Source organism: Chrysemys picta, chromosome 10, assembly GCF_011386835.1.
Source record: "Chrysemys picta bellii isolate R12L10 chromosome 10, ASM1138683v2, whole genome shotgun sequence".
Lineage (NCBI taxonomy): Eukaryota > Metazoa > Chordata > Testudines > Emydidae > Chrysemys > Chrysemys picta.
Window position 1 is genome coordinate 75,274,854 of NC_088800.1, and position 13,586 is coordinate 75,288,439.

Below are 13,586 nucleotides of genomic sequence, written 5' to 3' on the forward strand. Positions count from 1 at the left end.
CATGCTGGGGTATTTTTGTCCATCCTGGTGACATGGCCAAAGAGCATGCAATGCTGCTTTTGAATGCAGCGAGTGATTGGAGGAAGGCCAGATCTCTGCGAGATTATGGGGATTTAGATACCTATTGTGACACACTCAATTTCTGAAGCATGTAGCCTTCACCTTTTAATTAGCACTTTACATCTTCAAAGCACCGTGCAAGCACTGCTGTACAACACTACAAAAAAGGCCCTGAACCTGCACTTGAATCACCCCCCACGGGTCTAATCACAGTATTGGGGCCAACAATTAGTAAGCAATTTTAAAAGCTTTGACATTCGTCAACATCACCTTGCAAAGTTTCCCAAGTCTCCAAAAGTTCCTTTGGGGTCCTTTTTAACATTTAAAGCAGCAATCCCCTTTCAGGATATGGGTGATGCAGTTATTTTGGGGATTAATATCAATACACTGGTGTAATGATACTCTGCACTTTGATAGTACCTTCCATCCAAAGATAGGGTAATTATATGAACAAGCAAAGGACAGAGCTTTGGCTTTTTTAATTCTCAGATGCTTACTTTTAAAGAACTGTACCCTACATTTACTTAAGCTACGCAATCAGTATTTCACTCTGATTAGTGGTGTATGCTAACACAAAGCAAGCCCTTCACCCAGGAGACTGAATATTAGGCACCAACTAAGGGTAGGGTTGCCAACTCTGACTGAAGCTATTCCGGGAGATTCCTCCCGTGACATAATATCATTTTCTTAAAATATCCTATTAAAATCTCCTGGATTGCTTTCAATAGTCACCGGGAGATCAATGCCGATTCCAAGAGTCTCCAGGCCAATCCCAGAGGGCTGGCAACAGCTAGCTAAGGGGCAGCCTTTGTGCTGCACCGCATCAGAGGCATCAACTGCACTGCAAACACTGTTAGCGCCAGCTAACATGGGGAAACTGAGGCAGGGAAGCTGTAGAATGACTTGCCCAAGGCCCCATGGGAATTAAACCCAGCAGAGCTGGCTCTCTGCTGTGCACTTTAACCACTGACCCATACTCCCTCTATAACCCCGTATCACTCCCTCAAACTGTCTCTGCGGCGCTGGAGCGCTTTGCTGGGTGAGACCCACGCCAGTCTTAGTGCCAGTGTCCGGCAGAGCCCCCTGCCAATAAAGTTTCTTGCATGTTGAAATTGCCGTAAAGCATTTGTTTACTGCCGTGAAAGCGGCCGCTAGACGAGCAGAGTCCTTAGTAACGGGCCGCAGCGAGCGGCCCGAGCCTCCCTAGCGACGATCCAGCATGGCTGAGGACGGGGCTTCGGGTGACCACCTCCTGGCCGCGGACGTGGTCAAGGCGCTGGGCCGGCACCTGCGCGGCCTGCAGGAGCCCGACCGGGATGCGCGGCTGCGGGCTCTGCGCGCCATCCGGGCCGAGGTGCAGGAGCGGCCGCTCTCGGCCCTGGTGCTGCAGGAGGTCTTCGCCAAGCAGCTGCTGCGGCCGCTGGTGCGGTGCCTGGTGGGGGATCCGGCCGAGCGCTGCCGGGAGCTGGCCGTCCAGCTCACCTGCCACGGCCTGCGTCACGGCGGCCGGCCCGCTGAGGCCCTGCCCTGCTTGCTGCCGGCCCTGGCCCAGCGCCTCTGCTCGCCGCAGGGGCAATCGCACGAGCCCTGCGAGGAGCTGCGCCTGGCCCTGATCCAGCTCCTGAGCCTCCTGCTGGAGCTCTGCGAGGCCGCCCTGGCCCCCTACCTGCCCGAGATCATCCGCATCCTGCAGGCCACCCTCCTCGACCCCTACCCCGAGGTCAAGCGTGAGAGCTGCAGGTGTGCGGCCGCCAGCGCCAGGGCTATGCCAGGTGGGACCCGGGGAAGGGAGCCAGGGGGCCTGGAGTGGGCTGCGAGCTGCAGGTGCACAGGGTCCTGTGCTCGGGGTTAGTGCCTGGGGAAGAGAGAGATGGGGGAGGAAGCCAGGGAGGATGAGGGATCTGCAGGAGCGTTGTTAGTGGCCCTGAGGATGAAGAGGGTGAATTGGGGGTGGAACTCAGGATGCCGGGCACCTGGCTGAAGGAGTTGCAGGTATGTGGACAGTGCTGCTCTGGCCATCCTAACTGGGCATGGGGGAGTATAGGGCAGGGTAGAAAGAATGGGATCAGAATTACAGGGAACAAGCTGCAGCAGGAGGAGGGTGCTGGGATGGTCATGGGACTGGGACGACAGTGGCAGAGACGTAAATGTGTTGTTATCCCAGTCTAACACACTGTGCCAAATGAGACCATATATATACATAAACATAGTGATATAAATCAGACCCATGTCCAGAAGGTGCTACATAAATGCATGTTTGCATAAGGTCTGCTGTATGCATATATATGAAGACAGAGCTGAGCTTTCTCTCTTTCTCCTCTAACAGAACACTTTCATATGCAGTCAGAATTTTTGATAAAACCCTTAATGCAAACAGTTTCACACCAGCACTTCCGAGTCCGTGTTGCTGTGATTCAGGCCACAGGAACGGTGATACAGTTTGGCAACGGAAGGTCTGTAGATGATGTTCTCTCTCATCTGGCCCAGCGACTTTTTGATGAGATTCCTCAGGTAACTCTACTTTCTTTTGTCTAGATTTTGCCCCTGTCTTCATTAACATATGTCTAGGGGTAAAAATAATGTAATAAAATATCTGTTCACTTCTTAACACCAGCAAAATTGTGTTCCTAGCTTCATTAAGATTTTCGGCTTCAGCTGAATATAAGTATTTGTACATTAATGTATAAAGTTGACCAAGTAAAAATTAGCCACCAAGGAGGGATCCTCAAAAACGAGGGAGGATGGCATGTTCTTGTGAATAAAACTGTAATACTCAACTTTTGGGGGAAGGATGTGCAGTCTAGTATCAGAAGTTCTGGATTGTGTTCCAGTCTGTGCTACTCCTAGCTACATAACTTTGAAGAAGTCACTTAGGACCAGATTTTTATGGGAGTTAGGTGCTTAAATATTTCTAAAAATCTAGTCCTTTAGCTCTTTTGTCCCTCAGTAATATGTGTATAATTGAAGAGAACTCTTTTTGTTTTGTTTTATGAAGGTCTTTCAGGGGGCGGACAGAAATCTTTGTAATATCAAAAGGATTTGCAATAATCCTTCAGCACAGTAGTATTTAGCAGATAGGATATTTGAAGACCATGTAAACCAGAAAATCTAAAGTGTTTGTTGGCAGAGTTGAATGATAGCATTTATGTTCTCCCTGCACTCTTAGGGCTTGATCCAGCAAGGGACTGAGCACTCCGGTCTGTTCCAGCAAAACACATATGTAAATGTTTAAGCATATGATTGGTTCCATTGACTTTTAGTGGGATTATTCATATACATAAAGTTAAGCACACCCTTAAGTACCGTATATACTCGTTCATTAGCCCATTCATTTATAAGCCGACCACCCAAAATGGATAGGTAAAAATAGCAAAAACTGTATGACCCTTTCATAAGCCGACCCTATATTTCAGGGATTGGAAAACTTTGGCTCCAAGCCTGTCAGGGTAAGCCGCTGGTGGGTCAGGACGTTTTGTTTACCTGGAGCGTCTGCAAGCATGGAGCCCCTCAGCTCCCTGTGGAATGGCGAACTGCGGACACAGGGAGCTGAGGGGCTCCATGCCTGCAAATGTTCCAAGTAAACAAAATGACAGTGTATTAGATATTCAATTCAATGATTCCATAGAGTTTAAAATCATCAAATTTTGGTGTAGACCCGTTTATAAGACGACCTCCACTCTTTGTGTCACATTTTTACCAAAAATATTCGGCTTATGAATGAATATATACGGTACTTGCTGGATTGGCCATCTAGCAGGACTGAGTGCCTGTGAAGAATGTTATCTCAGGATGGGGGATCACAAGCATTTTAGGTTAAATGGAGTTTCATAAAATCTAGATTTTACCATATCTACATCACATTTGTTAGGCTTTGAGAGCCTTGCTTAAAATGTGCTGTATAAATGAAGGATATTATTTTATAAAATATTTTTTTATTAGCAAAGGGTGCCATGTTTTTACCTAATTTCATAATGTACTCCCTCTAAGTACTACTGTGATTTAGAATGAGTTGGACTTTATCTACCATTTAAATGGAAATACTCTATGGCCTAGTCTGCACTGCCACTTTCTCGCTCAGGGGTGTGAAAAAACACACCTGAGTGCTGCAAGTTTCAGCCCTGTAAAGTGGCCACGGCAGCACTTTAACATTGCTAGTGAAGATATATCCTATGTTGGGGCTGTACTTCAGGTAATGATGAGCTAAGATAATGATGATCAGGACATGTAGGCAGGAAATGTAGGCAGTCTACTACCGCAGTTTGCCTGATTTTTTTTTTTTTCCCGCAAAGCTTACTTGTCTTGTATGAAAGTTCATTATTTGTGTGTTTTATTGTTTTTGTAAATACATTTCATAAATGGATCTTCTAGACACTTTGCTAAAGTTTACTCTAAGGTTTTTGTTTTCAGAGTTTTTCCCTTCAAGTTATGGGACTTCATAGTAAAATTTGCAGTGTGTTGTTTCTTTCACCTTCCTAGGTTCGGCGAGCTGTTACTAGTGTTGTTGGAGAATGGCTATTGCACCTGCGGGATAGATATTCTTACTTTCACAAGTTGATTCCTTTATTACTCAGCAGCTTTACTGATGAAATGCCTGAGAACAAGTAAGCAGAACAAAGGATCCAGTTTTTATAGATAACTTGTATTAAAGTGCTTCTACGCTCAGGTCGGAGTTCAGGAAAATGTCCTGCTCTTCTATTTAGCTGATTTGCTTATTTCTATACACAACTCTTCAGTAATTTTTTTTTTTTTGGTTAGTGCTGCATTCAAATAAGTGTGATTATAAAAAGGGTAGAGGAGGTTGTATTCTTCTCAAAACAAAAGGGTTTTTTCCCCAGCTAGTTGAGATCCACATTGTTTATTTCTGTAGAACTTAAGCTTCATTAAAAAAAAAAAAAAAAAGCTTCTAGCCATTACAGTTGCATAAATGTATCTGAAGTTAGTGTTTATCCCAGTGTATTCAAAGAAGTCTTCCAGTTGAGTGTAGAGGGGCTTCTCGTTTTCCATCTGTCTCATTTAAAAATGCTTTTGTTCTGTATGTATGTAAAGATGGTGGTTCAAACACTTTGGTTTTACACTTTAGGCAACTGGCTGTGAGCTATTGGGAGAGGATAGGCTTGCAGTGGGAAAAAGAGAATGAAGAAGACCTTAAGGATAAGCTTGACTTTTATTCAGCACCATCTCATTATCCTGAAGGAGGTGAGTATCGTAGAAAAGCATTCAGGATGCAAAATAACTGGCTCAAGAAGCTCCTCTTCAGTAGCTATGTTTGCATAAAATATATTAAGAAAAGGGAAGAAGAGGATGTGAAAAATAAGTACTTGAAGGCAGTTGAAGCAGTCATAGTTGTCTATTGGGCTGATCTTGTGAGGTGCTGAGTGCCCTCAGCGCCCACTAAGTTAAATGGGAGCTGAAGGCACTCAGAGTTAAGCTCTATGTATATATTTGCTTAAGGGTAGGATTTTTAGAAGCTGTTCAGCATTGGTTTCAATTAGAGCATTATTTCAGTGGCGAAACTCCCATTGACTTCAATGAAAGCAGAGTTAGGCCTACACTGAGTGCATTAGAAAATCCCATTTTAATGAACTTAACCACAAACTTTACATAAATCTTACTTGTAGCTATAAAGATCGTATAGAATTGGTGCATGTGCACAGATAGGCTTCACAAGTTTACTACAGAAGATATTTTTCCTTTTCCCCCAATAAGAAACTTGTTTCTCCATGAAAAAAATACCCTAGATATCAGCCTGAATTAAAAAATAAAACAAAACCACATGACTTTGTATTTGGTTAGCATTCATAGGTTATGCAGACTTTAATAAAGAAACTTCAACAATTCCTTTGTTCTGTATTGATACAGAACTCATTTTTGTCAGTCTGTCATGTTTTATTGTAGTGTATGTCTTTGCAACATTCTATTCATATCTCTTAATATTAAAATACCTTGGTCTACCAAGCTATCACATCTAATGAAAACTAAACCATTAAATTATAGGCTCAAGTACACATACTTGTGCTAGCTCTGTGAGAGTTAGCATGAACATAAATAGCAGTGTTGTGACACAGTGTGCGGACATAGCCATATAGCATCTATGAAAACAAAGACCGCTATGGGCTATTGTTCAATACTGTGGATGATTTGGAAAACTGAATACTTTTCTAGCATGGATGCAGTCTTTCTACCACCGCCCTAGGCTGTGATATTAAAATGACTCCTGGATGCCAAGTCTGTGTGTAAAGTAGTTTAATCTGGTTTACTGAATATACTTTCTTGGTTTGAATTTTATGGTTTGAGCTAGATATGAGGTCAACATGAAGTAGTTTTCAGACTTGTCAGTCTGTATGACAAGTGCCTCAACCACTGCTGAACAGTAGCTTTCAGATATAATGGGGTTTGCCATTCATCACATAGCCAACTCCCCCAGGGTAACAACTAAAATTAGTACAAGAGGAGGAAAGAAAATGCAACAAAGACCAAGTCTGGTGTATTTGAGTGTTTCCGGTAATCTAATTCTTGCATGATCCTCCAAACAGGAGCGTCAATGATGACTAGTAACTAGATGTTATTTCAGTAAACATCTATGAAAATGTAAGTTGGATCTTATTCACTAAATAAAAGGTACTTCCCTCTCTCTGTAGAAGAGGGTTCAGAGAGGCACTTAATCCAGCCTTGGGAATTCCTGTTCGTCATCTGCATTTCTGTCTCCTGCTCGCTTACCTTTTCTACTGCTATTCATCTATTCAGACTTGCATCTCCGTTTTAATTAGTTACCATAATCACTGCCTTAATCAGCCGTAGGGATCTCTTTACCCTCTCCTCAGCCTCCAGAATTTTGGATCCCTCATCTTCCCTGAGCTGGAGGAAGAGGAATCTGTTAATAATTGAGACTATTTCAGAAGTATTATACAACGCTAGTACCTTTACTCTGACCGCTGCAGTCATTGGCAGAATATGCCCACACTCTCAAAAAGAAGAGGCAGTACCTGAAAATGAGAATATATAAGTAAACTGTACTGTTAACCTTAAAATAAACAAAACCCAGATTGTGTTTTCATTAGTAAGGAGACTTACATACTTGCAAAATGTGGTTGGGGAATATCTACACTTCAGAAAAATTTAGGATTAAAGTCAGAAGATAAGGCCAAAATTATTCTTGGCACATCTCGTGGTCAGAATGCACAACAGCTTGGGCTGATGGCTAGAATTAATTCATAAATAAATATAGACATTTCCATCTTCTCCTAAAAGTGTTATCCTAGACCCAGTTTCAACATCTGTTAATATTTTCCTATAATATAGGAGCCATTTTCTTTTTTTTTAATTAAAAATAAAACCCATCCACTAGTTGCAGTTCAGTGAATTTAGAAGTAGTGCTGCTCTTTCTCAGTCCCAGGAGCCATATGGTTAGATGTACATCCACAGTATTGCAGCTCTCTTGCAAAATTCAGATTTATTGAATGGCATCATTTCAGGTTTTCCTGTAACCTCAGGAGTCATATTTTTCCACCTGAGTCAATGCTGTTCTGTTGTTATCACAAATAAAAGTAGATGATGAGGGATATAGTCATATAAGGCTAAATTGTGATACCTTTATTCACGTTTGGTAGTACTTTACCCTGAAAATAGTCCCGTTGGCCTCAATGGGACGTCACATAAAATAGCCTCTCTCACACGGAGTATAAATTATCACAACTCTGGCCCAAAATAATTGAAGAGAGTGGGGTAGGACTCATTACCATTTGCAATTACTGCACATTGAAAAAGGGATGAAACGATATTGCAATCCCCTCCACTCAGCAATAAGATGGGACTGGATAGCATGGCATGGATCGCTTGGTAATTGTCCTGTTCATTTTCCCCTGAAGCATCTGGCATTGGCTTCTGTCGGAAGACAGGATACTGGGATAGATGGACAGACCCAATATGGCCATTCTTATATTTATGTTAAGCTGTTTTTAAGGCAGAAATCATGTGGAGAGAGGGAGAAGAGATGAAAAGGGCGGGTGGGGGAGTGAGAGACTCTGAAACATTAAGTCCTTCAAAAAGAAGAACAGGAGTACTTGTGGCACCTTAGAGACTAACAAATTTATTAGAGCATAAGCTTTCGTGGACTACAGCCCACTTCTTCGGATGCATATAGAATGGAACATATATTGAGGAGATATATATACACACATACAGAGAGCATAAACAGGTGGGAGTTGTCTTACCAACTCTGAGAGGCCAATTAATTAAGAGAAAAAAAAAACTTTTGAAGTGATAATCAAGATAGCCCAGTACAGACAGTTTGATAAGAAGTGTGAGCATACTTACAAGGGGAGATAGAATCAATGTTTGTAATGGCTCAGCCATTCCCAGTCCTTATTCAAACCGGAGTTGATTGTGTCTAGTTTGCATATCAATTCTAGCTCAGCAGTCTCTCCTTGGAGTCTGTTTTTGAAGTTTTTCTGTTGTAATATAGCCACCCGCAGGTCTGTCACTGAATGACTAGACAGGTTAAAGTGTTCTCCCACTGGTTTTTGAGTATTTTGATTCCTGATGTCAGATTTGTGTCCATTAATTCTTTTGCGTAGAGACTGTCCGGTTTGGCCAATGTACATGGCAGAGGGGCATTGCTGGCACATGATGGCATATATCCTTCCTGAACAGTGAGACTGAGACACAGCATTCATGGAATAGTATGAAGCACAAAAAGAAATTGAATGGAGGAAAAGCTGGCTTCAAAATTATATGAAACTTGTAAGCAAATGTAAAGTCGGCCAGCAGAAGGGGAGAAAATGGAAGCAGTTAAGGGAAACTATTGTACCTTCTCTATTTTCCAAGGAAAATTAGGTGTGCAACCTAGTTATTTATAGGTAGCTTTAACATTTCTGTTGTGATATGAAGCTTGTTTCCTGTCTTAGGTTTGTAAAGTTAATGTTTAATACTATGCATATGGATGTTGGTGAGAGAGAGGGTTAAAGTGGGTAATTTATTGATTTGTACACTCAGATTTAACAGAACAAAACGCTCTTATGGTGTGAAAGAACAAGATCATGCTTGACTTGTCCCTACCTGCCAATCACGTCACAGAATCCCCAGCAGCAAAATCCTTTCGATGACAGTGGGTTCCGGAGTTCTTTCTCTTTTGAAATTATATTTTTGTTCAAATTGTTTTACTTGGTAATGCTTGAATGAAAGGGGAAACATTTCATAATGGTAACTGACTTGACAGATCTGCTTAGCTTTCAAGGCAGTCAAGTTGATCTGTTGTTCTTTTTATTTTTTCTTTCTGTGATGTAAGTTATATTAGCTTTGGGACATGTAAATGGTAAAGAATGCTTTTGCTTCCTCTAGTGATAAGAGAAATATTTGTCGTGTCACAGGCTGTTCATATTAATAGATGGTCAACCTCATGAATTTTTATATAATTACCCATCACTCATATTTTTCCTTTGTAAAGATCATGATAGGTTTTTAAAAATATCTGCAATGAAGGTTGAGGGAAATTTTTGCCCTTTTCATGAATGTTGTGGTCGGTATTCTGAATGTAAAAGAGCAGTCTAAAGCAATCTTAATAGTTGTGAAATAAGGCTGCTGTTTGTTATCCATATTAAAATTAGGGTAGGATGGAGGAAGAAGAAAGTTCAGTAATAAAAACAAGAATAACAGAAACTAGTATGACTTTTCTCCTAATTGATTCTAAAACATTTTAATTTACCTTTGGAAAGGATTGTCATGGAAAGGATATACTTTATCCTCATTGTTATAAGTAGTTATTTGTGGTATGGTATTGCCTGAGGCCACAGTTGAGACAAGAGCCCTATTGTGTTAGGATCTTTACAAACACATAGAAAGGTTACAATATAAATAGACAAGATATACAAAAGGTGGGTGAAAGGATGTGTTATATCCTTTGACAAAGGGGGAACTGAGACACAGAAAGTAAGTGACCTGTCTCAAGTCACATAAGCAGTCTGCAACTTCCTCACAATTTTGAATGAAGGAGCTGCCACTGGCATGAAAGGTGATCATACCTCTGAAAGAGTACTTATGCTTGCTCAATGAATTTTGTCCTTGAGTCTCCATGCAGAGGCCATTGCCTACTTTGCATTACAGCACATCATGCTTAGCACCCTATTGAATACCTGTGGGTACTTTATCATCCAATGGTTCATGAATCAGAAAAGAAACTATAACCATGACAGCACATCCTGCCTATTATCGCTTGGTTTCCAAAAGCCTGATGAGTCTGAGGCCTTGGCTACACTCGGGAATTCACAGCGCTGCCCCGGCAGCGCTGCGAGAGAGCTCTCACAGCACTGTATGTACTCCACCTCTCCGAGGGGAGTAGCTTGCGGTGCTGTGAGCGAGCGTGCAGCGCTGCAGGCTCTGATTACACTAGCGCTTTACACTGCTGCACTCGTTGCACTCGGCGGGGGGGGGGTGTTTTCACACCCCTGAGCACAGCAAGTTGCAGCGCTGTACAGCGCCAGTGTAGCCAAGGCCTGACTAATTCTCCTCTTGCTTGCTCTCTTATTAAAGGCCTTAGTTGAATTTTGTATGAGCCTTGCGTTTTTGGAGTTATTACATGTTATCTCAGAATATAGTCCAAAATGTTCTCCAGAGCTAAAATGAATAGTATTCATCGGCTTCTGTTTTATTTTTTTTCTCCTCTGCCTTCTCTTTAGCACTGGATTCCCAAATCTCTTTTCCTGAAAACTTAAATAAGTGAAAGTGAGGCTATTAAATTTTCCTTCAGAAGCATTCAAACATACTAAGGTTTCTTATCCTATTGTTAAGCTCAACAACTCTGGAATGGGTCCCTTTATACTACTCAGTCCCTCTGATACGTTGATAGTTTTCACTTGAAGAATCTAGGAATTCCCTGAGAAAAAGAAGTTGCTATTCTAGGAACCATTACAGCCACTGGAGACCTCACAGAATCTGCACCAAACTCTTGAACCGGATCAGACTTTGCTTCAAATGTTATCATCCCAGATTACTGTTTTTAGGAAATAACCTCCTCCTACACTATGTGCAACATCTTCACGAATGTTTTATATTCTAGAATGGGTGGCAACACATCTTTAAAATGCCAAGATCAGTGAAGATGCACCTTCAAAAATTGGTACTAAGAGCAGTTCACCATTCAATATTGGCACCATCTACATTACTGGTCCTGTTTCCAGGACCTTCTTTGGTGTCCTCTTCAGTGTTGTATTTACCTACACCATTTTCAGATAAGGGGCAAATTCAGGCATCTCCTATGAATTAATGCATATCGTCAGGGATATGTGTTATAGGATAGGAGTACTTGTGGCACCTTAGAGACTAACAAATTTATTAGAGCATAAGCTTTCGTGGACTACTGCATCGTGGACTTCGGATGCATCCGAAGAAGTGGGCTGTAGTCCACGAAAGCTTATGCTCTAATAAATTTGTTAGTCTCTAAGGTGCCACAAGTACTCCTGTTCTTTTTGCAGATACAGACTAACACAGCTGCTACTCTGAAATGTGTTATAGTATAGCATCTCATGAGTGAGATTGATGGGGGAACAGCAAAGCGGGATCAGTTTTGGTGTTCCTACCATGAAAGATAAAACATACCACAAGAGGGAACCTTGGCGCAACATATTAGTTAAAATAACATTTTTGTTAGTATTTAATTGCATCATTTTTTTAACTTGTTTCTAGTGGAATTATTTTAATGGCATTTACCACTGGTAGGAAAGTGAGCTACTTCATGAGCCAGTCTTTGCTACAGAGCTGTATGAGACAATGTTCTGATCACAACAAAAGTGTTTCGCAATGTTGGGCAAACCGCACCCCCCACCGCCCATGCTGCCCAGTTGCATCAGTTTTTGTATTCATCTTGCTTGCTAAAGTTTTGCATTTAAGTCTTCAATGAAAAGATTAATAGATAATTGCAGAGCATTCTGAGGAAATTACCTAGTAATTTTGTACTTCAGTCCTAAGAAGTTAATAATTACTTTAAGATTCCTTCCTGCCATTTACTTTTACTGCCAAATTGCATCTGATAGTGTCTCTCTAGCTATGCATGATAAAAGAGAAAAGGATGATTTACCACTGAGTCTTATGTATGTCTTGAAATAAGATTAGGAATTTGTGGTGTCTTGTTGCAAGATTTGTATTTAGCTATGTATCTGTACCATATGTTTTATATTTCAGTTTCTGGTATTTTAAGTTCCTTTTTATTCTTTGTAATTATGTTTTAACACTTGCCTCTATTTGCTTCCTTTTCAAAACGTATTTTAAAAAGAATTCCATGATAATGAGTGATTCATTGTAAATCTATATTTCAACATCTAGAATTCCTCCTTTTCCATTATGGGCTATAATGCATTTTCTTTAACCACCCTTTTGTACTCGCAAGCTAATGAACCTGACACCTCAGCCTTATTGTGCTTTGATCTCATGATGACAGACACTGCAGGTGCGGGAGGGGGAGGGGCGGGAGGGAGGTTGAAGACTGCCCTAATATTCAATGCCATCTTAACAACTGAATGACTTTCCATTGAGCAACCATTGCCTTGGGATACAGGTGCAAACAGTTTATAGTGAAGGGGAAAAATTCTTTGACAGCAGGTAGCTACAGGGATTAAATGTCTGCATTTGAACATCTGAAATGAAGGAACTATTGAAAAGGAATGGTCAGAATCCTTTAAAAAACCTTCTGCCTCAGGTCAAATAGAATGCCACTCCATATTTGTTTTCTCAAGCAGATTTCTTCATTTGACCTTTGCTATTCATTGTCAATTTTTATAATCCCAAGTGCTCTCTTCCATACACAAAAGAAGCAATAATCAAACAGTCTCTTATGTTTTAAAGAATTTTATTTTAAATAGGTACTTCATAGGCATTTTTAATAAACCTTTCTTCACCTTGTCCGATTTCAATCTTTTTTTTATACCCAATGCAGTTTACCTATGATAAGCATTTTTTTTTTAAAGCCATATAAGCAAAATGCCCTGAGACAATTGAAGAATTTATTTTAGGGGGTTTAGACATGATTACGATATCAGTAATATGAAGTACAAGGAGGCACATTCGCCAATTCCTGCTCTGTTCTGACACCCTGAAAAGAATTTTTTTTTCTTTTTTGAAACCTGTATATAATGTTTCTCATGCTATTTCAAAGTCTTCTGACTGCTGCTTGCTGTCTCAGATTATGTCTGAGCCACTGACACCACCAAGCTTGTTTTGAAAAAGTCCAGCTTTTCTTGTTTTTCTTTGTTTGCTTCTGTTTGATTTTTAAAATCAAACCTCTCTGGCATTATAACAGTAAAAAGGAGATTATCTTTTTGTGTTATATGCTTTGAGATTGGCTAAAATGCATTTGCCATGTTGGGTGGTGAGCTTCTTATTTTCCTTCCTCTCTCCTTTATAATTTTTTTTTTAAATAAAGCATGTAATGTAAACACCAACTTTCCAATCATATAAGTGCTTTGAGCTCTACTAATGAAAATTGCTATATAACACCTGGGTGGTATTAATATTACTTATTAAATAACTACATTTTCAAA

At 40.8% G+C, this 13,586-nt stretch overlaps 1 protein-coding gene across 3 annotated transcripts in view; it reads left to right on the plus strand.

Moving 5' to 3' along the window:
* The window catches only part of DNAAF5 (dynein axonemal assembly factor 5), a 48,917-nt gene that overhangs the window by 4,229 nt on the left and 31,102 nt on the right, over positions 1-13,586 (plus strand). For 2 of the 3 annotated variants that reach the window (XM_008164662.4, XM_005289156.5), the window contains exons 1-4: positions 1,182-1,832; positions 2,387-2,571; positions 4,537-4,661; positions 5,141-5,256. In XM_008164662.4, coding sequence (XP_008162884.2) covers positions 1,280-1,832; positions 2,387-2,571; positions 4,537-4,661; positions 5,141-5,256 — 979 coding nt within the window. In that variant the 5' untranslated portion in view covers positions 1,182-1,279. Of the gene's footprint in view, positions 1-1,181; positions 1,833-2,386; positions 2,572-4,536; positions 4,662-5,140; positions 5,257-13,586 lie in introns of those variants that run through there. The other variant, XM_065560042.1, reaches the window with a different exon arrangement.